General features: G+C 36.2%; 2 protein-coding genes across 4 annotated transcripts in view; one reads left to right on the top strand and one right to left on the bottom strand.

Moving 5' to 3' along the window:
• LOC126762327 (dual specificity protein phosphatase Mpk3) overlaps nt 1–11,319 on the top strand; it is a 66,394-nt gene extending 55,075 nt beyond the window's left edge. Inside the window, exons 2-5 of the mRNA XM_050479022.1 lie at nt 8,054–8,168; nt 8,254–8,437; nt 9,157–9,292; nt 9,356–11,319. Of these exons, the coding sequence (XP_050334979.1) occupies nt 8,054–8,168; nt 8,254–8,437; nt 9,157–9,292; nt 9,356–9,873 (953 nt within the window). The 3' untranslated portion in view covers nt 9,874–11,319. The remainder of the gene's footprint in view (nt 1–8,053; nt 8,169–8,253; nt 8,438–9,156; nt 9,293–9,355) is intronic.
• Nucleotides 11,320–19,646: 8,327 nt separating this feature from the next.
• LOC126762348 (sideroflexin-2) lies at nt 19,647–22,542 on the bottom strand. 3 transcript variants are annotated; one of them, XM_050479057.1, is made up of 7 exons: nt 22,427–22,542; nt 21,994–22,101; nt 21,651–21,919; nt 20,759–21,004; nt 20,402–20,694; nt 20,297–20,344; nt 19,647–20,225 (listed from the first exon to the last, which is right to left on the bottom strand). In XM_050479057.1, exons 2-7 carry the CDS (start codon nt 22,007–22,009, stop codon nt 20,114–20,116), a joined length of 984 nt encoding a protein of 327 aa, XP_050335014.1. In that variant the 5' UTR covers nt 22,010–22,101; nt 22,427–22,542; the 3' UTR covers nt 19,647–20,113. The 3 variants fall into 3 exon arrangements, with proteins under 3 accessions (XP_050335014.1, XP_050335015.1, XP_050335016.1); XM_050479058.1 differs by having other exon boundaries at nt 22,356–22,436; XM_050479059.1 differs by lacking the exon at nt 22,427–22,542 and adding an exon at nt 22,155–22,299.
• Nucleotides 22,543–24,083: the final 1,541 nt, after the last annotated feature.

Raw genomic sequence — 24,083 nt, 5'->3', positions numbered from 1 at the left:
GTCCACTATTAATTCCTTCAAAATCGAGACACTACCACCAAAAACAGCAAGAATGGAGCTTCCAAACAACCAACCAAGGCGTAAGCGCCAATTAAAAATAAACATACATACATACCTATGTGCGGTTATTGATATATAATTATGTTCGGCTATGATGATGACGAGCAACTTTTAGGCAAAAGTGTCTACGCACCGTCTCTCAGATGTGTTTAAATTTCTATTTTGCCGCTTTTTGAGTGACAGCGCAGTAAATAAATAAACACGCCGCTCAACTTTGCCGCCACTGCAAAAATATATTTACTGGCGTATCAAAAAATTCCATTCGCATACCAAAGAACTATTTCGAAATACGAACGCATAACAAACGTACACACATACATGTATAGAGATATGCGTGGATTGTATTTATGAGCTCAAAAATCTATCTCTTAACATACTCACATACATACATACCTGTTTATTTAGAAATGTGTTTAAAAACATTGCAAAAATAGCAAATGTCACTCAAATTTGAACTTTTAAAATTTCTAAATATAGATCAGAAGCGCTCACAAAGTGTTTTGCAGTAAATATAAAAACAGCATTAGACTTGATTTTCATTATACCTAAGAAATACCCGAATTTATGTTTAATTTTTTGGATTAGCAGTATTCTTAAGCGTTTTGTGACTAGAAATTATTACTCCCCGAGATCCGGTAAATTAAGTAAAACAAACTGGACAATTATTATTGAAGTAATCACAAACACTTACGTACTTCCAACAAAGTACTCTAATTTTTCTACTATTTCTCCTATCTTTACTTATTGTGGGCAAATAAGATACACGAAAAACAGCAAACTCGAGCAATCCCAATATCTGGTTCAGAAAATATTTAAGTCAATAGAATAACAACATAAATGTAACTTCGTGCCTCACACATGAAATAAGAGAGTGGCCATTAAAGCACTTTATGCATAAAGGGTGCTTTTAGAGGTCTAGAAATTTAATTTTATATTAAATAGAGAAATGTAAATACAATTTTTAAGGGGTTTTCTCGGGTAAAAATAGCCATTTTTCAACAATTTTTTTCACGTATAAAAAATGAAATATTTTATTAGAATTTTTTATTGTTACAAACATATACTATTAACAAAGAAATTCTGAAATTTGTGGAAAAAAATATTTTCAACTCGGCCATTGCGACGCTATTTCTGGTGACCCCTGACCCCTGGGAAAAGGATGTACCCACGTTGGCATTATAACTCCTTACAGGATCATTTAAAATGAAAAAATACGTGTTTTTGGCAGACATTTTTATAAAAAAAAATTAATATTTCAGTAAGAATTTCGCTGGAGCGCATAAGTTAAAAATGAAAATAAATGACAATATTCCAGAGGTGTTGTCGAATTTAATAAGATAATAAAAAAATAGATATTTTTGAGCCCGTAAATAGTATAAACATGATATAGTTTATAGCCTCTCTTACCATCTCATCGGTACTATTTTTCAGCACCATTGCCAGTATATTCGGTCTTTTTTGTTTTAGCCGAATTTTGGTTCTAGCTGGCTTATCAACCAGGTTAGGTTAATTTGTCGTAACCCCTCAAAATGTGATGGTCTAACAAAATCAAATAGCATACCTTAAGTGGCATTTCATAGTCCCATTCTTGACACGCTTCGTTTACCAAAGCGCGCGGTAAATATCGGTAGTATCGTAAGCTTTGTCCAGGTGGAACCATTTATTTTAAAGACCTACCGCGTCTTTGACATTCAAACCACTCTAAGAAGTAACTTTTTCTGACTGCAAAGGAGTCTGGAGGTGCTCTTCAGTATAGTTCGCATTTCAAATATGGCAATTCGGATTACTTATCTTATCTTAAAAACAAATATCTTCTTCTTCTTAATACAAAACAAATATCAAAACACATAAATATCAAAAACATAACTAAACTTGGCAGCTGTTTTGATCTATCTGTATAAGAAATTAAATAGCTCTAGAAAGTAAGTCTCTATTTATACATAAGTACATATGTATGTAGTACACGTTTAGTAAGCAGAAACCTTATTCTACTTAATTGTTCTGTGGGAGCCTGTCCTGGCTTTTGTGGAAAACATAGATATGCAAATGCCCATTTGCAAACAGAAATTCAATTATGAAAATGACCTACGCACCAATATAAAAGTACCAAGTATAAATGAATTTAATTATATATAAATGCTCACATACACACATATCCAAATACATATACATGTATGTATATGTTGTGTGTACTTTATTTGCATTTAAACAATTAGTCACAATGCTGGGAAAGTGCTTGCGACGGGAGTGTGCAAAGGCTTACCATAAAGAGTCACACGAGCCCCGAATGCTGTCGGTTATATAGCTTCTATATGAATATATACATAAATATGTGTATACATATATATATATTGTTGTTATTTCCGGCAAATGAATGTTGTTCATATTAATTTGTTGTTATTATGCATACATACACTTTTATGTACATCCTCTGTATGCATAACAACACCTATCTGTTTGTATACAGGGTGCTGGGCACCTTTGAATGCAAATAAGATAATTGTGTGGCGTTATCTTAAAGGTTCGTTAAACAAATTGTGGAATATTAATTTGTTTTTCTTATTTTAAGGTGGCACCAAAGGTTTTCCGAATGACTCCACTCTTTTATTATTTAAGTGATTCAAAGTTCCAACTCCTCCCAATATATATGCTTTTCCTAATTTGAAACTTTGCCAAGCTAATTTTCTTCAAGGTGTATTGACTAACCAGGGATGGGATTACCACCAATATTGAATTGAGGTATTTTGTTAGATTACAAAGGTTATCAAATCCAACGAGTTGTTAAATTATTCTTATTGGGTCAGTCTAACTTGGGTGCGGTCACTGGCGATCAGCAGGCATTCTTCTGGAAAGTAATCGGTTTTGATCGAAATGTTTATGTTATGAAACTGGTGAGGAATATGTAAAACGCTAGCAAGACCTACCCTTCAAAACAAAACTATATCAAGCATATACATATACAACATACATACATACAATTTCGAGTGGAAACATTTAGTTCAAAGGCATCTTTGCTAATTTAGAAGGACACTTTTTGGATCACCATCCAACCTATGTGGGTCCACTACTCACCGTAATTATATATATATATATATATATATATATATATGTGTGGTATATTTATATATAACGGGTGATCCAAGTAGAGGTACTTTTTTCCAATAGCCTTTTTTGGCAGAACACGCATGAGTCGTGCCAAGCTTTCATGTTATTTTTGTTTAATATTATTTGGCATTTCATTATGGAAAGACTAAGGACTGAACAACGTTTATAAATTGCCAGCCTTATTGCGAAAATTCGCGTTCTGTAAAGAATTTGTTTCGCATGCTTCTCTCAACTTTTGGCCAACATAATCGGCCTACTGAGCGTTCTATTCGCAACACCAACACTCATTTAGAGATCCAGCATTCATTATTAGATAATATTCGACCGAATAGACCACGTCCACTAGCAGCCGTATAGCAGCCTTTGCTAAGAGTGTACACGAAGACGGTAGAGAGTCGATTCGGGGCCGTCCGCAGCAACTCGGGCTGACGTATGGAACAACTTGGCACATTTTACGTCGAGATCTTAATTTGAAAGCGTACAAGATACATCTCGTACAAGAACTAAAGCCGCTCGTTTTCGAGCCAAATTTTGTTCAGCTATACATAAGTCCCATTTCTGGCTCAATGAAAGTAAACAAGCACTTGGGACGAAGAGCAAGAGATTCAAGAGCTGCCATTTCACCCAGAAAAAACAAACGATTTGGTGTGGCTTGTGGGTCCGGGGAATCATCGGTCCATATTTCTTTAAAAATTATGCCGGTAAGAACATAACCGTCAATGGTGACCGTTATCGCGCTATGACAACCAACTATTTCATGCTTGAAATTGACGCTCGTGATCTCGGCGACATTTAGTTTCAACAAGGCGGCGCCACTGCTCACACATCGCACCTATCAACAATAACACTTGGAAGTTTCGATAATTTTACGTTTTGGGCCGGTCCTCCAAGACCGTGTAAAGCATAAAGTACTCGATTCATGCCTTAGAGCAAAATCTCACGGGTGTCATTCGCCAGTTACCAGCCGAAAGGCTCGAAAAAGTCACCGAAATTGGACTCAACAGATAGAACATCTAAGACAATATTTGAAAGAGATAATTTTCAAAAAATAACTGCCAAAGAATGTTCTTTCGAATGATAATAAATATTCCATAATAAATTTGAAGTTTATATATTGTTTCTTTGAAAAAGTAGGGAACTTAGAAATGGTTCACCCTTTATATATAGATACAATCAATTAATTCAGCTGTCAGCAACAAAGTAGTGTTCGAATAAAATAGCTTGAAAAGCGCCACCTTTGAAGCTATAAAAGTATGGACTTGTTTGTTTGTACCTATATATGTCCATATGTACATTTCCTCGAATAGATAAACAAATGAGTTTCTGACCCACAACAAAACACGTGTGTTTTCAATGTGTATTCCCATTGGGCATATTTGTGCGGGTGGCGCACACTTCCGGCCCGAGCGGAAGTGCAAGCAAAACTATATTTTTGCCCTACACCGATATGCCACAGAAATAAATATGATTGTATAAACGTAAATGGACGGTTGACGAAAGCGCTTGAAAAAATGGTGGAATAAAGAGCGAGTCTTCAATGAAACCCGCTTATGACGCATTATCAATGCGAAATGATACAATGTAAAAATAAAGCTGAGAAATAATGAATGCAAAGTGTAAACGGCAAAACAGCAGAACAGAACAACTGTGAATTTCACGCTACAACGTGATCCGTAATATGTGATTTGTGAATGACTGCTGTACGCAGTAAGCTGGGTGGCAGGTGGCTCAGCAGATAGCCAAGTGATCCACCGACTAACTGCTTGTATATACAAGGGCGGTCCGCTAAAGACGATTTATTTCACGGTATATTCTCCATTTAGCTCGTGACACTTAATCTAGTGAAACTCCTTTTATTCGTATTCGTCCACAAAGCAATTTCGTGACTGCAAGTTTACCAATCTTGGAAACAGTCTTCGTCTTCTTTTTGAAAGTACATAGAAATGTATGACTACGTTTGCACTACTCCTCAATACTAAATATTTCATGGAAAATATGACCCACGCACTCTTTTCAGATGCATAAATGCGTTCTCGCGTATTTTCATTTGGCGTTCCGTCAATGCGAAATCAGGAACTTTTGTCACATTATAGTCCGTGTTATTCAAAATAAAACCCGTGAAATTAAGTTTTGATGATACCATCGAATATGCAATATCACGATATAATACAGCGTCGAAGCAGTCTTCAATTTCATTGCGCGCTTTCCCTCCCAAAATCAAGAATAATATGACCGACCCGTATTTTCTAAAATTCGCTAACATGACCCTTTCCAAATGCCGTCGAAACAGAAAAACGATTTCAATACGGCTGACATTTGAACACTAGCCGTCTACGAGAATGAACTGCAGGATAATGCCTTTCTCTTGGGTTAGTGGCGCCAAGGTACGCTGAAGCTAAGCACTTATCGGGCAGCCCTCGCGCTTTATGTATGTTCCCCTATGTGTGTCGGAGCACAATACATGCCGGTCAGTCATCGGTTTGTGGCTAAAATTACTTTGAATGTGCCAATGAATGAATTAGCATTTGTCTGGAACACACACACACACACACACACACACACATGCACGCGTGCTCACCGACATCTGGTACATGTTCTAGCGCACTTGCGCACGAGCTTGAATGAATGCGCGCGTTCATGGCTCACAGCAAACGCGTTATTTGCACGCTTTATTCTCAAAAACAATACTCGTCATACAATTAAATAAATAAGCAGCAACAACAACCCAATTGTTCGCAATTTTATTTACGCTAATTTAGCATCGCATTTCAATTGCTGCTTGCATGTTTGCATATGTGTGCGTCTGAGTTTGTGGATTTGACGTGATTTTATTCGAATTCGGTTTTGAAGTCAGCGAAACTGCGGCGGCACACAAGCGCATCCGAGTAGCGAAAAAGCGCGGAAATGCTAAAAAGAATTCTTCAAACTAAATATGTTTGTATGTATGTATATATGTACACCCATTCGTTCATGTGCATGTTTGAAGCACGAAACTGGCGTGCAGTTTGTCGCTGCTGCCTGTTCCACTTAAAAACATGCAAATGATGTCAGCGCAGCCGTCTCAATGGCGAGCGCTTGCCAGCAGTTTCCCGCTCCAAATATATATACATATATAGTATGTATGTGAGAAATCGTATAATATATTTAATGAAAACATGCTTGGCAATTTTTATTTGAATATACATATATCATGCATTTGTGGCGGTTTGAGTTACATAGAGATTAATTGAAATAAAATGCGACTTTTATGTTGTCACAGAGTTGCAATTTAAGCCACAGTATACTCTAGATATATGTAAGTGTGCGCTTTCAAAAATGCAGGCAAGAAAGTTCAAGTTACTGGCAATTGTTATACCAAAATTTTATTGCCAATATACATAATTATAATTTTCTAACAATTTCGCAAGCCACAGTCTCAAGTTTCAAAACAATAACTATTTATAGAGTAAAATATGCATATAACATCAAAATTTGGCACGATACAGTGTGCGACAAAACTAAAGCACGCAATGGTTTTATGATTGAAAAATTTGTGTATTTTAGTATTTGGTTGCGTATCCATTAGTTTTCAATACAGCTGCACATTGGCGAGGCATGGACTCAATTAATTTATATAGTACATATGTCGCACCAAATGCTTTTCCATGCTTCCTTAACTTGTATGAATAAAGCGTCCTTATTTACGACTCACGTCTGATTTTTCAATCTACAATTTCCCATAGCTTATCTATGAGATTGAGATCTGGCCACTTCAAAACCTCATTCCTGTTATCAACAAATCACTGCTTTACACAAATAGCAGTGAGTTTCGGGTCGTTGTCATGTTGATAACTCCATTTTAAAGGCATTTGTTCTTCAGCGTGCGGCAGCATAATATTCTGAAGAATATTTTTATACATAAATTTGTCCATTATACCATAGATATGATGGATTAGCCCTATGATATGCCCCGAAAAAGAACCCCACACTAAAATAAATTCAAATTCAAGAAACATTTGAAATCGTATAAGTAATAACTGAGAGAATAATCTTTCTTGAGGCTATTCATTTCAAATTAAATATTTGTCATCTCGCATTATAAGGTGGAATCGAATCGAGAGAGAACAAAGGAAGTTAGGCAAGTCGAACAAAATTTTGTTTATTTTCATTCTAACCTGATAATATGACACGTAAAAAAATATATCCGTATATAGTGGATTCCATAAATACTCCATCTGAGTCTATATCAATATAATATTCCTTCAATAAAAATATTTTAAGAGACTCTCTTTAAGTTAGGGCTAGTGCTGGAATAACAGGGCTCTAATACAAATTAATCAATTAGTTATACTACCGATAAAGCCTAAATGTAAATGGCAGACTGCAAGTTTTAATCTATCATCTTCTACCTTAATTTCTCCGAACTGGATTTCGCGCAAAAGTGCTTGCTGGGTAAACATTCAGAAATTTACTTACGGTCGTACAGACATACCGGCATACAAACAGATGGACGGCTACAAACCGACGATGCTCGCAGCAAGTGGGCATTGTTTTCGCTCGTGGGTGTATAATAAGTGAGTTTTCACGTTGGCGGAAATGCAAATATAGAAACTCAAAAGGTCAGTGGGTTGAACAAAACACACACAAAGCAACAATGACGTCAACTGCAGTTATTCCCTTAATTAATTATAAAGCACGATACATATTTTTCGGAACTCTGCGAATTACAGTCGCAATGACGACTTATTATTCTTATAAAGCGGTGTTTAATTGTGCAATCGATTTCGCCTCCGGTCCCTGAAATAATCGTAATGTCAATCGCAATTTCTTAACTCCAATGTATTGTTTATTTTTCCTCCTAAAATTCATTAATTAGAGTTATGTTCTTTTTTCTTATAATCCATTACAGATGGTTTTTCAAGCTTCCGTCAGGCATTTCCCGAGTGGTGTGAGGATGACAGCGCACAAAACAAAGAAATGGAATCTAGTCACAGCACACAGGCCGATCAATTAATGGGACTGAGGTATGTTTTGCCAGTTTAATGCTGAAGTTGCGCAATGTTTTCAAGTGAAAGTCAATAATATGCCTTCTGTTTTGCTCTTCCACAGATCTTTGCGAATATCAACACCGCATTCAGACTCCACCTGCAGTAGTTCCACGGAATCTTCCGATTGTGAGAGCACCACACATCACAATATCAATGAGGCACCTGTGGAGATCATTCCAGGCCTATTTCTCGGCAATGAGTCGCATAGTTGTGATTCACGTGCATTACAAAAGTACAATATTAAGGTGAGTGTAGATGCAAGAATGATGTGAGTAACGAAATTTTCAGGCATAAACTATTAGACAAATAGGTAAGGGCTAAGTTCGGGTGTCACTGAAAATTTCATACTCTCGCAATTTGAAAATAAGAAAAGCGGGAAAATACTTTCAGGCATTGCTCTTTTGAAAAATGTTGTAAACCAATTCAACACGCATTATTCCAAGAAACCGAATAAATTACAATCACTTAGTTTCATTACTACATTTTGCGTTTCAGAAATGTTAATATTAAGACTAAGCTTTTTAAATCAAATGAAATAATTCGTGCATCGATATCGCACATCTTCTTCTTCTTACGAATTAGCAAAAGCTCGCCAGTCGTTTCAAATGTTGCTATTTTTTTTCTCGGACACCCTTTAGGCCGACTCATCAAATTTTGTCATCGTCTATGTCTCTGCACCATATAGCTGGACGAGAATGATGAGGGACTTTTAGAGTTTGGTCTTTGTTCATCGAGAGTGAACTTTAAATTTCAATTGCCCACTCAGTCCAAAGACTGCAAGAGTGGTTCTCCGATGGATTTCAAGGCTCATGAGGAAGATATCATTTAGATTTCAAATTTTATTAAAATTATGCATGATTTGACAATATCGGCACTATTTGCGCGACCTTTGCTTTCGTATCTGATATATTCTAAATAAACTCTGTTGTAATTTAGTCAATAATGAACTGTGCTTTCTTTCCAGTATGTCTTAAACGTCACACCGGATCTTCCAAACGTCTTCGAGTCCTCCGGCGACATTCAGTATTTACAAATTCCAATAACTGATCACTATTCTCAAGATCTGGCCATGCATTTTCCAGCTGCCATCCGATTTATAGGTAAGTATACGCGACTCATTCCTCATAAATATGTTTTGACAATAACTTGAATTTCCCTTGCAGAAGAAGCACGCTCCAATAACGCCGCCGTGCTTGTACACTGCCTTGCCGGTGTCTCCCGCTCGGTCACTGTGACGCTCGCCTATCTCATGAAGACGCGCACACTCAGCCTGAACGACGCATTCACGCTGGTGCGCGACCGCAAACCAGATGTCGCACCCAACTTTCATTTCATGGAGCAGTTGCATTCATTCGAACGTAAACTGCGTCCAGCTGGCGACGTTAGCGGCGGCAATGGTGACAATGAGTGCACTGCCATGGATGAGAGTGGCGGTGGTAGTAGCGGCGTTAGTGTGCCCTCATGCACCGCCCAGGCGAGTTTAGGCAGCACTTTGATGGCCGGCCGCTGTGCTGGCGATATGGGTTCGAAATTCACATGCAATTGCATAGCAACGGACTGCAAGTGTATGCAGACGGGCGGCTATATGGCGCAACTAGCTAAGGCGGCGACCGGTGTGTCACCCGATTCGGGTATTGAATTCGATCGGTGGACGCCGACTAGCGATACGGGCCTGAAATGAGATCAACTTGTGGGAAAAAGTTTCGTGTTGCCGCCGAGCATTGTGGAGCCGCCAGTGGCGCATAACGCCGACAATGTGTCACCAGCTTCGACTACCTCCTCCTCCACATCGACAACAACCACGGCAGAGGCGGTGTCGGTGGTCGAAGTGGTGCCGAGCGTCGACGAACGATAAAAGGCAGCGACGAGGCGTGCAGAAAGGGACACAGAGGCGGACACACTGCTATTGGTCGTTGAGATGGTGTGTCGCAAGCACGCGAAACTTTTTTCCTACAGGTCTGGTGGTGGAGCCAACAACAACAACAAATGAAACTACAAAAGTAGCACAAACGCTGAGCCGAAGGCGGCTAAATCGCATAAACCATACAAACAAACATTTATCACAAAGCAGCGACATAAATCTTGACAATGTGAATGAAAACAATCGTGTCATTTAAGGAAGCTGCGACAAAATATATACATACCTATGTTGTTTGCTAACCTTTTTTTATAAAAATTAGTCTAAATAATGAATATCGTTTTGTATTTAAATATAAAATTAATTTTTAAAAAATATTTGCTTCCTTTTATATGTAAGTCGTATAACTTTTTAGATGGAAATCAAAGAAAATAGCACAAATAACGGTTATTTAGAGTTTAGCTGTACAAGTATTTATAAAATACCAGCTTCGCACGCATTACATAACATATGCCAACAAAAATCATCGCAAACATATTAAATATACATAAATATAAGGTGATCAACTGCAGAAGAAACAAATATTCGAAGATAAAAAGAATAATGCAAGAGTAATCTGTACCAAAAGCATTCAAGCATAAATTTACAAATGTTTAATATTTTCATTTTTTTTATAATTTTGTATTCAAATGAACTGGAACACAAATCCCACAATCTAGCTTAAGCCAGTAATGTACGTATATACATTGTTATGTTAAGTTTTGTACGTAACGTAGGCAAAAACTTCATGCTAATTAACGTCAGTAAGACACACAAATTACAACAACAAAACAGAATTCCTGATTTATGTCAAAGCTCAAAGAGCTGCATTCACAAAAACACACACACACATACATATATATATAACCACACCTACAAATCTACCCAATATTCATACAAAGTAATTACAAGTTAAGGAAGTTACAAATTTACATATTGTAAAGTGTATTTTATATATACATATATATGTATAAATTGTATATGTATATATATGTGTAAGCAATACAACAAATGTTTGTAGCATAAAGTCACGGCGCCAAGGCGAATGAAAAAGCGTAATTTAGGTTCAGCAAGTAAACAATGAAGTGAACTAATTAATTTATTAATTAATTAATGCATAACGATTCAAATTAAAACGTATATTAAACATTGTTAAATAATAAAAATTCTTTTTGAAAGAAAATGCAAACTATTTGCCAAAATAATATAACATAAATTTACTGAATTTTATTTCGTTTGATTTTTTGTTTTAATTTAATTGTATTTCTTTCAGCTTTCACTTAGCTATTATTATATGGTAGAATATTAACGGTTTGCCAGCAACTGAGAATTAAAGGGCCATTGAAAAAGGCAATGCGATTCTTAGGAACGATCCCTCAGGTGGTTAATAAGATTTTTTTCGGGCTCATGGAAGTAAATACAACCATTACCGCTATTAAAAGTGACTTTTTAGGAGTTAATTATACTAAAGAATCTTACCGATTCCATACTTTGAAGTAAATATTTGGTCAGCTATAGTTTACAAATTATAACAGTGCTGTTGGATATTTTCCATAGGTGGTACTGTCTCTTAAATGGTGTTATGTATGGTAATACTTACCACCTGAGCCTTAAGTTCATTTAAACTCAAAATGAATGCCCAGTAAGAGAATGACATTTAAAAAACAATAATATAGAATTCTTGCATATCCAAGTCGACATTTGTGTTATCTGAAAGTACCATTCAATATCAGCTTTGGAAAAAATATCATACTTCATCGAAATGTTTTACAGAACCATTTCATACACTCGACAGGCCTTGAGCATTCTCCCGATTTTAGCATTTCTGTATATCCTGCAGCGAATTTTTTGTGTGGTTGCCTGGCAGAGGATATCATATTCGCGCTAATAGACATACATAATATGGGTATTCAAAAATGATTTCTGATACTAAGGCAATTGTTAGTTCAATTCTTTTAAACTTAGATTGCGGAATTGATTTAAGGACTTCTTTCTTTAGCTTTTTTTAACTTAGAACCTTGTTTAACTGTTAATATTATTGCAAATAATAAAACGTCCTCCCAGAGGGATATTGGCCAAATTATGTACGCCAAAACACTGATATCGAATTGTTTATATAAAACATTCAATTGTGTGCCATGATATGATTTTTTATGGTTTTCAAAGAAATTATTCATTATAAACCTGGTTTTCATTTAAAATTTACCGGTCGCCTTTCAGAAAAGCGAATCAATCTGGACCCTGTTACTACCCTGCAGGAAATTAGCAAACTGGTCAGAATAAATACCGGTTACCACTAGAATTTATTGACTAAAGCTGAACTAGCTAGAACAAAGGATATAATATCTAACTTTTGGAAATGTAGTTCAGGAAGAGCCTAATTATGTCAAAGAAAGATACATTTTTAATGAAAACGTGAAAGATCTAATTATAATTCGAATCCTAACCATTCCTGAGTGTATAAAAAGTGCCAGGGAACTGATATCTGTTTTGAACTAGTATAAAATTGAATGCTCGCTGACCACCAAATCATAACGAATATCCGCTGTTTGCACGAAAAAGGGGCAGTGGAGTTACTAGTTACTTTACAGCTTGTATTGGTTGTAGTATATTTTGTAACTAGTTTATTTCACAGGTTTCAGCGTTGTAGCTGAGATGGTGGATTAATGGTTCGACTAGTCTAATGCAAAAAATGGAAATAAATGGAGGACACAGTCTACTGCAGACTTTGCTGGGGTGTTGAAACGGTTAATTTTTCATCAATTATTTTTTGTTAATTATAATCAAATTAAATATTTTTTCTTTTCAATTTCTTCTTCTTGTTTAAATTTATTTCAATTTACTTACAAAATATATACAAACATATAACAAAAATAAAATATCATAAATATTTACACATACATACATATATGTACATATTTACCGTTGTACTGACAATTACAAAAATAGATTAATCCATATATACTTTCATACATATTTATAGATGTATGTATGTATGACATGATCGTATCATAAAGTGTACAAATTAAAAATTAACTACAAAAAAATTACTCGAAGCCGTTAAATACATATGCGATTTAGGTGTGTGTTCCAACACAAGGGTTAAGCTTATGAAAATTTTGTAATTTTATGCGGCATGGTTTGAGTTAAAGGGTGCTGCGTACAAATAATTCAGGTGAATGATACATGTAGAACGAAAATGAAGGCTGTGCATAAATACAAAACAAACAAAAAAAACACAAGTAAAATTAAAATAAAATTTCAAAAATTTAATTGACATCAAATAACGTAATACATAATTATGAAAAAGCATGTAAAATAAATATAAAAACCTAAGCTACAAAAAAATAATAATAAAATATTCTTTTTTAAATTTATTACCTTGAAGATTGCGTAAAAATAAAAGTAAATAAATTATTATATTAGAAAATACCGTTACAAATTATGTATAATAGTATGCTTTGTAATTACCACGCAAATCGTAAATATAATTTGTGATTTGGCCGAAAGTCGCGACGTTTAGCCAAAATAAAATAAAATAATTACAAAACGTAAAAGTTGAGTCGATGAAAATTATGCCTATCTAACGGTTGTATGCATTGTCGTGCGCCTAAGCAAGCAAGGTGTAAACAGGTCATAAGTTTATTAAAAGAACCACTTTTGGCATAATTGGAAATCGTTTGATAAAAACCATACGAAAAAATTATTTAAACAAGTATATAAACATATATTTAATGCATAAAGGCCTAAGTCTATGGATATAATGTTCATATTGTTAAAAAAAAAATACTGGCAAAAAATGTATTATAAGTAAGTAATGACGTACCTAATATTGCAGTAATGCAGTTTTGAAATTGTCCATCGCCAAATTTGTTTATAAACCATTGATGAATAACTTAATAAAAGTAAGCTGTTTCTCATATACAAAACGTTGAATACATACACACATTTCTATATATGTACATATACATGTACATATATACATATAAACGAATCACGGATTTTGGTGGTGAAACTCAAACTTAATAACTCAACGTGGGGGTAATAATAATATATTTGGAAGTGGATCCGTTGCTACCAAGTCCACCTCTCAAGTCTTGCTTGAGAGCAAGTAAGAGAGAGAGAGATAGAGAGGTGAAAAAGCTGTTTCTTTTTCCTGCATAACCCCAAGGGCGTTGAAATATTATTTTGTTTAAATTATGATATTTGAAATTCTTTAAATTTCTCATCTACAAATTTTGACTTCGCTGAACTTCTTAAAACGCATTCGAAAATTCGATTTTCCAAGATAGTCCCATTCAAAATTTTTTATGGTTTTTTTTAAAGGTTTCGAAACCGGTAACATACAAAAATACGTTCCTCTGGAACAATCTCATTGACGAGGCTCCAATGACTTATTAATGCTTATCACATCAGAAGCAAACATATAAAGAAGCAAGGAAGAGCTTAGTTCGGGTATAACCGAACATACATACCTATGGGCTTGAACATTTTTGGTTGGATTTGGACAATTTTTGGTTATTACCGCAAAATTTTATTCCGTTTTATCAATTACTTCTTAATTTGTGTACTGGAAAGTGAAAAATTAAATGGAATTTTATGGGGGTATTCTGGTTTAGAAATTCGAAAAAAATCGATTTTTTTTTGCATATTTTTGTAGTATAACCCTTCAAGAAAATGTTCCTAAGAGGATTTTTCGAAATTCAAATTATTTTCCGAGTTATAGCTCATTTTGTGATTCCGACTCCGACTGCGTGCGACTAGTTCTCAAACTTTAAACTCGTTTTTCTCATAACTACCTTTCTTGAAACGGTGTGCATGATATCTCATGTTCTACTCAACCGATCCACATGAAATTTTACACAGAGCTTTCTTATACATTATAGTATTGCACTACGAAGAGCTTTCGAAAGATTTTTTTTTATTTTTTAAAAAATTCCGAACCACAAAAAAAAACGAAAAATACGAAACTTTTTTTTCAAACCTCCACCATTTTGTAAAATTTTTTTTTAAAACGTTTCGTAGTGCGATAATTACACTTTTACTCTCCACGGAGTTCGCATACATTTTCATTTTAGTTCATGGAAAGGATTTATATCCTGCACACCAGGACAAGCCATTGTTTCATCAGTCTCTACTTCGCCGACCTGCAGTTTTTTTAATTTAATTTTTTTCTTATATTATTTATGTTTTGTATTCTTAGAATATCAATGAAAAGCATGTAAAAAAATGGATAGTCAAAATAACTTTTTATTTTTTTTATCGCGTAAAAAAATACCTAAAATTCGGGCTTCTAAACCAGAATACCCCCTTAAATTGTGTTATATGGGAAGTAGTTTTGATTGTAGTCCGATGTCGCTGATTTTCACACTGGCCACGGAGCCACGTCCACTTTTTCAAAATTTTTTGCCCCCACAGATGCTCTTTGCTACTGTATACTATATATAATCCTATAACTATCTCGATTAGTTTTTGGTGATCCAGCAACCAGGTGAACAAAACTATTACACTCTATGGCAGCATGTTGCAAGAGTATAAAAATCTTTTCGAAAACGCCACAAATGTTGTGTGATTACAGGTGTCATCAATTCGTTCAACGTTGGAGAGTAGCGAATCGAGCAAACAACAACCATATAATGAGACAATAACAATCGATTAAATCACGTTGATAAGATGTTCATGTATAGTACATACTTGTATAACGGATTTTCCATTATGAATGATATGATTTCTAAGTGTCGTTTCGGCCATTTTTTTAATATGTCCTGATCTGTAATTTTTTTTCATTGTATTCAATAATGTTTGCAATTTCATCATGGACGGATATACGCAGAACAACGTTTACAAATTATTCAGTCAAAATCATTCTTATCAAAATAATCGTTTTCCAACTGCAACTTTTCGTGCGCTTTTGTCATTTGATGGTCGTAATAATCGTCCACCTGTGCTAGATACTGGTCGAATTGTTGAAAATTTTGTACGTTCAATTTCTTTACATAATGTTCAAGTGCCAATGAGACAATGAAACGCTCGAAATAATGAAAATATTGCAAGTGTTGCTGAAGACCGCAATTAGTCGATTTCAAGACGTTCTTAAAATTGGAAATATCTCAAACCACAAGCTGGCGGATTTTGAGAAAGGATTTGGGTTTGCATTCGTATAAAATTATTCTCACTCATGAAATGAAGCCATGGGGACGATAACGATTTTTTAAGAAAATCATCTTCTCCGATGCGGCTTACCTTCATTGGAGCGGTGCGGTAGATAAACAAAACAGGCGATTTCGGTGCGGAGAAAATCTACAAATTATTCATGAACAACCATTACATTCACCTCATTGACAGTTTGGTGTGGCTTTTAGTCTGTTGGAATCATCGGCCCGTACTTCTTTCTAAATTAAGCTGGTGACCCCATTACTATCAATGGAGACCAGTATAGATCGATGATAACCAACTTCTTATGGCCGCAATTGGAAGAAGCTGATCTGGGCAACATCTGGTTAAAATAAAATGAGGTTACGTGCCACACAGCACGTGCAAACCCGAAATATTGCGATCAAAGTTTGGATATTCGATTATTTCACGATATTGTGACATTGAATATGTATACTTCAAGAAGTTGTGATTTAACACCACTAGGCTACTTCTTCTGTATATAAACTCTCACATTTTCCTGAAAAGTATTGTTGGCCTCGAATGAAGACGACTTCTTCTTATGTATATGTTCGTATATTGTTAAAGATAGACCAACGAAAACCAGGATTTCGCTATTCAGTATAAGTAGTTGCCACTGGTGCTATAAACCGATTGTAGTGCTCTTCCAAGCCTCCACCAAGATGGTAGGACCCGAACCCTTTACTGGGGTAGGTCCCCATAACATAAAGAAGCTGCTCCGCAAGGAAGAAGGAGTGGGCAGGGAAGAGCATTGGCAACAAACACATGGTAAGAGACCTGCCAAGTTGCTAATTGGAGGATACAACTTGAGTAGGCTACTGGTCGCATTGTATACTGGCCACTGCAAGCTGAATAGGCATCTGTATAACATGGGCCTATCCTCTTGCGCTAACTGCCGGTTCTGCGACAGGGAGCCTGAAACCCCGGAGCACCTGCTGATCGACTGCACGACAGTCTGTAGACGCAGTATTAAGGTCATTGGATCCACGTTTCCGGATAAGGATCTTATCGCCTCACTAGCACCCGGTAGTCTATTGGACTTCATCAATGCGCTGGGGCTAAGTGACTCTATGTGATTTAGGAGAGGGCACAATAGACCAAAGGTCACGGTGCATTCCTCATCTTTCAATCTAAACTTACTTTTGGGAATTTCCACGCTAGAGAATCGGTTAATCACATACAATCCGCTGTCGATTGTATGAGCGATGGAACCATGAATAAAATTAGTTCGCTGTTGGCTTAGATTGATTGGAACCTCAAGCGTTTTCCACTTTGCATATAGCTTTCGCAAATCTTAATATATTCCCGAACGATATGTCCAACGCATTCCTCGTTCAGATATATTTTACGATCAACCAAAATGATCAAACTTTCGTTCACCAAATAGCCATATTTATCAATAATTATCAATCAATTTTCCAATAACTCTGAAACTTATTTATTTTAGAGGTAGAACACTGCACTGTTGTATGCTCCTATACACAAAAGTATCACACGAAATGTAAGTCTGATGTTTACCTGTATTACATCATCAATTCTCGGGATAGGGATTTTAGTCTATCAAAGTATGGTACGGTTAGGCATAGGGTCCTTGAATTGTTAGTTTATAATTTTATTGCAGTTATTAAAATGAAAAATTTGAAGGTGCGTTTTATGTAGAAATTGATGTGTTTGCACCCATGGCACCAAAACGATAATTGTGGGAAATTAGTGATCGTGAGATAATTTTTCCCATATCAAATAAGTAACCGATATCTTTAATATAATAACAACCTTAACAATCATAACATTATAAAATCCGTCTTCACAATATCATTCCTCATAACTATTGGTTGGTGCTGTTACAACATAACTCTCCTTCGGACCGTTCACACAAAAGACCGGGCAAGGACCGTCAACTCGACACAATCTCTGTCCATGTAAGAACAAGAACTAATTATTTCCCTTTTGGAAACAGCTAGTACTCTCGTCAAAATCATTCACCATAGACGGGAACATATAATATTCACTTGACGCCAGGTCCGGACTATAATGTAAATGTATAAGAACCTACCAACCAAACTCCCGGAGCTTTTGGCGAGTCACTATAGCTGTGTCTATTCATTTACTTTTGGGCAAACACTTTCTTCAGACGGTGCAATTATTGACAGTACGATCCGAGGACGGCCGATATTGGGAAACTATAACATATAGCTGCCATATAAAGTGACTAATTCAAAATTCAAATCCTTACGTGGATTAAGAAGTTACCAAAATTTAGCACATATTACCATCTAAGGCATCACTACGTTTTCCGAACTTATTGTTCAGATCGGAGCGCTATAACATATAACTGCAATTCAAACGGACCGATTAAAATCAGGATAGCGATCTTTTTATGTCCTTTTATGCTATAAAAAATAACCCTGTTATAGGTTTTATAGCTTCCGTGCAGCCGAAGTTAGCGTATTTTCGCTTGATGTTATCATTACTGAACGACTTTTATTCACCAGCAATCATCCGCTTCACAAATAGATAAATTTTGCTGTGATTCAGTAATGTAAATTCGGTCCAGTTTTTTTGGATTATTGGTTGTTTCAATATGAGAAATGCACCGCGACCTTTGGTCTATTGTGCCCTCTCCTAACTTACATAGACTCACCCAGCCCCAGCGCATTGATGAAGTTCAATAGACTTCCGGGCGCTAGTGAGGCTATGCGATCCCTATCTGGAAACATTGATCCAAGGGCCTTAGTCCTGTGTCTACAGGCTGCTGTGCAGTCAATCAGCAGCTGCTCCGGGGTTTCAGGCTCCAAGTCGCAAAACCGGCAGTTAACGCAAGACGATAAGCCCATGTTGTACAGGTGCCTATTCAACTTGCAGTGGCCGGTATACCATGCGACTAGTAGCCTGAGTTTGTTCCTGGGGAGGTTTATTATAACCTTGAACCTACTCAAATTGTATCCTCCCATTAGCAACTTGGCATGTCTCATACCGCGCGTTTGCCGCCAATGCTGCTCCCTGCCACTCCATCTTCCTTGCGAAGTAGCTCCTTTATGGTGTGTGGACCTACCCCAATAAAGGGTTCTGGTCCCACCATCTTGGTGGAGGCTGCGGAGCGTTTTTTTTTGGATTAACTCATGCGGCTTCCAAAATGTTGCAATATTAGTAACACTATTCACAATTTCTTTGGTTCTTGTCTTTATGGAAGATAAACTGTAAAATTCATTTTTGCGCGTGTTCAAACAGTTCTGAGTCAAACAACCACAATCACTAAACGGTTTGAGAAGTTTTTTGGTACGAAATCTAATAATTTTGACGCCTGGCTGCATATTTATAACGTTAGTTAAAATATTTTTTGATTTTACTTGAAAAGCCGCCTGCACGAATAACAACCGACAGTCTTTACTTTTTTACTTTTATTTCGGAATAATGACTATATATAAAGAGTACACATTTTACGCTTAATTTCATAAACAAACAGCGTACAAAATAAGGCGGCAATGCTTGAAATCCATTAAACTGCACACAGTGATAAATTTAATAACACAAACACACTAATAGTTTACAACAACAAAAACGTAAAAAGTAACCAATGCCATAAAAATATACATTGATTTAAGAAACGAAGAAAACAGAAAATTAAAACTAAATCACATCTACAAATGCGCAGTTACTTAGACTTAAAATTTACAGATTTAACATTTCTAGCCTATTTGAGGCATGTTTAGCAGTAGTAATTCCCGGTTATTGAATACGATTTCCATGTAAATGCCGTTCCAGGTGAGTGGAGATACTTTCGTTACGCGTCAGCAACTCATTTACTTAATATTGTCTATTGTGCATAATTAATTTGAATTATGCGACACATTTATAAGCCCTTATTGAAGTATACGCGCTGTGGTACGCGACCTTTAGTCTTGGACTCTATTTCCGCATACTGATCGGCTTCAAGTAATTTGATTGTGGACGTTTTCAACGAACTGTAAAGCATACAATACAATAAATAACTAATTTTATTAATTTAAATGCGTAAATGCGAATTGCACATTACCAATTTTGTGGAAAAATTGCGCAAGCCGTGGGAACCATGAACAGCAAACTGAAAAATATTTCATATTAGAAGCAATTGAAAAACGAAAGTGTTATTTATGCTCACAAGCAGCCCACCATAGCCGTTTGGAAAGGCGCGTCTATCCAACGTATGCGTCGATAAGCCGGTATTTTCTCCAAACGTTGCATAATAAACGGCAATATCAACATGCCGGGTGCTGCCATAGTAATACGGGAAACCGCCACTTGGGTAATACCCTTTACAGCAGCTAAGCGGCTGTGTCCCACAATGTTACCATTCTCATCCTTCACTTCGACACCGTTGATTATCTCATTTTGCCGCATAAGTGGAATGTTGACAAAATTGGCAGCGGTAACGGCAGCAAACGGCACAAAACGCTGTGACGTATAGAACAAATTTAGACAGACTCACAAAGGGAATAAAAAATAAATAGTTTACTACCTGAAATAGGGGGCTGGCACGCTTGGACCAATAGCTTTTGCAACCAAGTGCCGCTACCAATGCCGAGGTAGTTGCCGACACATACGCGACGCCCAACTGTGTGACTGTTGTCGGTGAATTCGCATTACGATTTGTATAGTTGACTATAGCGTTGAATGACTGATTGATGAATTGCCAGAGCACCACGGCGGGAACGGTACGATAAAAGGCTAGCATGCCGCCTGTTATAAGCATGCCACCAGGCACCTAAAAAAATATTTTGAATGTGATAATAAAGAACAAACAAAAATACATACATATATACAAACTATTTATGGAAATATTAAAAAAAAAGTAATTAATTGATAATGTATGTATGCATGCAAGACATTTCGGATCTTATCAGCAAATGACCGCCGGCAAATTAAAGCATAATCACAAAACACATGTGTACATACTTTGTGCCGATGACTAAACCGCGATACAATTTTTTTGGCAACCAAACGAAACTACGTCACATACTTATGTAGTTGCCCAGCTGCACGCGCTGTTATTGCGCATATAGGGCACGAGCGTAGCGGCAAACTTTTAGCTGCTGGCAACAAGTCAGCAGACTATTTACAAGCAATAAGATAAAGCACATATATACATGGACTTAATTTTATAAATATACGAGCACAAAAGCCAATAAAAGCGCACTGAATTACTTTTAATTGAGCACATAAAAAAAAAGTTGTGAAACAGATGTGAATGTGACTTTGAAATAAATGCAGCACGAGACTAACATATTCTTTGCGTTGTTGTTACAACAATGATTTAAAATACAATGAAAGTAAAAAAGTAATTTTTACATTATCTAATGCCTTAGTTTTCGTTAAATATAGACAATTTAAAATTATCAGAAACTACAAACCTGAAAACTCATGCGCCCGGTGACATTCTGAAGCTCGCCTGTATCCGGATGGAAGGCAGATGAATAAAGTTTCATTGCATATTTGACTTGTTCCTGTGTAGTGGTTTCTGGCTCCTTGCCGACACGATAACTCTCCACCAGCGTTTTCGCTTGCAATAAACGGTCGTTGGAAACAATGACAGTGCGGGGGTCTGTCATCCAAGCAAAATAGCGAAAGCGTCCGGCAAAAGTGCTTAGATCATATAGGGGCTCGTCTACATTGATGCGTCCTATGTGTGTTTTTAAAAAATAAATGTTAGTTTGTATCAAAGCAAACATACGAAGCATAAACTTGTTTATTTACCAAGTGTTAAAGCCATTTTTACTTATTTTAAATCCCACAATTGGCACACCGAATTTTAATGGAATTGCGTAATCACTTTGTCCGTTTCTATCTGCTGATGCTGATAATCTAATAAGAAACAGTGACCCAGTAAATATTGCAGAAAAAATCAGATTGCTTACAAACAACTTTAAAACATAATAGAACAACAACTGCAATCGAATGCAAACACTTCTGAGTTTCAAATTTTCTATCAGATTTTTCGCGTGTAATTTGGCAGCCGGCCAAGTGTGTATTAAATGCATACACATTTTGGCATATATGATTTATATAATATTTAAAAAGAAATAAAGCATTTTTGAATTTTAAGTAATATTTATTACATAGCAATTAATTAGCACCACTGATTAGCATCAACCTTAAAATAGAAATCACTCAAGTCGGAGACACTTACAAAAATTATGAATGAATACTATTTACAAGTATGCAATATGCGCCGATCATTTGTTGTTTACCTTTCTATTTTATTTGTTTATGGCGCAAGTCAGTCGGAAGCAGCTGAAATGCAGACGTTTCGAAGTTCGAAAATTCGTAAATCGTACAGCGCTGCCACTTTGTAAATAATATGTAGGCGGATAGTCAGAAGTAAGATTATCTAATAAATTCCCAAATAGAAATAAATGCTAAATTAAACGATCTGAAGATTCCACAGCCGAAAAAGGAACAACGTGCCTTAGGAACTAATGGAATAAAAGTCGGATTACAATCACAGTGTTACAATAAATTTCAATTGGAATTAGATGAAGAAACAGAGAAGATAAGCGGAAAGGAAGAGGCACAATGTTCATCGTAGGCTATGGCCACGAACGGGATTTTGCCATATATCGACAAGGTTTAAAGAGTAGGATGCCTGTATATCGCAGAAGACGTGCGATATATCAGGACTGATGTCCTCACAGTTAGAAGAGCAAGAAGCTGGTATATCACATGAGTCCTCACTGTTGGAAAAACAGGAAGCGTGTATACCAGTACAATCGGAAGAACAAGAGGTGAGTATATCAGTACCGATCTCCTCGCAGTCGGAAGAGCAGAATAAAGTTAAGGCTGAGGTGAATGAGCCTTTGCAAGAAGAGCCAGATTTACGAAATATAATGGATGATATGGAGTTGACCAAATGCACCACGAGTGAAGAAATTGCTGCAGAAAGCTCGGTCGGAAAAGCGTGTTGGGCTGATCAGATCAGTCTAAAGTTGGTGTGTTGCTGCTTCATCGAGTATGGAAAACCGAAGATGGGCAAAGATCCTTAGCATTTGTGGTTGTCCCGAAAGCGAGAATTCCTGAATTTCCCGACGAACTGTTCAACGGTCCAAGTGGATTGTAATTGAGAATCACAACGACCTTTAAGAAGTTAAACCAAAAATTTCATTGGGTTGATTGTCATCAATCGGCTACGAAAAGGATTGCCAAATATTCTGAGTACGTCGTGGCCTAAATGTCTAGCACCACGAGATTAGGTGTTCAAATGAAATTATGTTCTGACAAACATTGGAATCTCGAGTGAACTGTGTGTCAACGGATGTACTGGAACCTGGGGTGGAAAATGGATATAACTAATGCCTATAAGATTAGGACTATTCGAGAAGTCAACAGTATCTTAGAAGACAACACGGGAGACATAAATGCTATGCGTTTGCTATCGCAACTACATATAGTCTAATATGTCTAATTAAACAATCCAGTGAACGGACTCAAAAGTGTGCACCAAAATAGACGATTTTTTGAGAAATCCGTTAAATTACGTATATTATCACGATACAGTTTTTAATTATAGTTTATATCACCAGTAATAGCTTTTTGGCCAATGAGTTTATCGAACATTAAATATATAGAAGATTATATACTTAAATTTGGAAAATATTAAATTGCTATATACATATGTTGGAACACAGTTATAAAAATAGGTTTTTATGTATGAATGAAAGTGAATTTTGTCTGTAAATTCCAGGCAAAATTTAGTAGTCTTTTCAAATTATCAACTTGGGGTTTGCGCAAACTAGTTTTAACAACCGCTCAAATCTCTCATCATGGCTGTATAAATATGGTGGCTTCTG

The sequence above is a fragment of the Bactrocera neohumeralis genome, chromosome 6 (assembly GCF_024586455.1).
Source record: "Bactrocera neohumeralis isolate Rockhampton chromosome 6, APGP_CSIRO_Bneo_wtdbg2-racon-allhic-juicebox.fasta_v2, whole genome shotgun sequence".
In the NCBI taxonomy this organism is placed as follows: domain Eukaryota; kingdom Metazoa; phylum Arthropoda; class Insecta; order Diptera; family Tephritidae; genus Bactrocera; species Bactrocera neohumeralis.
This window is presented reverse-complemented; position numbering and strand designations above follow the sequence as displayed.

What these genes read in the sequence shown, in the direction of transcription:
- LOC126762348 (XM_050479057.1), bottom strand. An exon ending in CCGGGCGCATGAGTTTTCAG is followed by an intron (nt 21,005 to 21,650) that starts GTTTGTAGTTTC and finishes ATATTTTTTTAG; the next exon opens with GTGCCTGGTGGCATGCTTAT. An exon ending in ACGGCTATGGTGGGCTGCTT is followed by an intron (nt 20,345 to 20,401) that starts GTGAGCATAAAT and finishes AATATTTTTCAG; the next exon opens with TTTGCTGTTCATGGTTCCCA.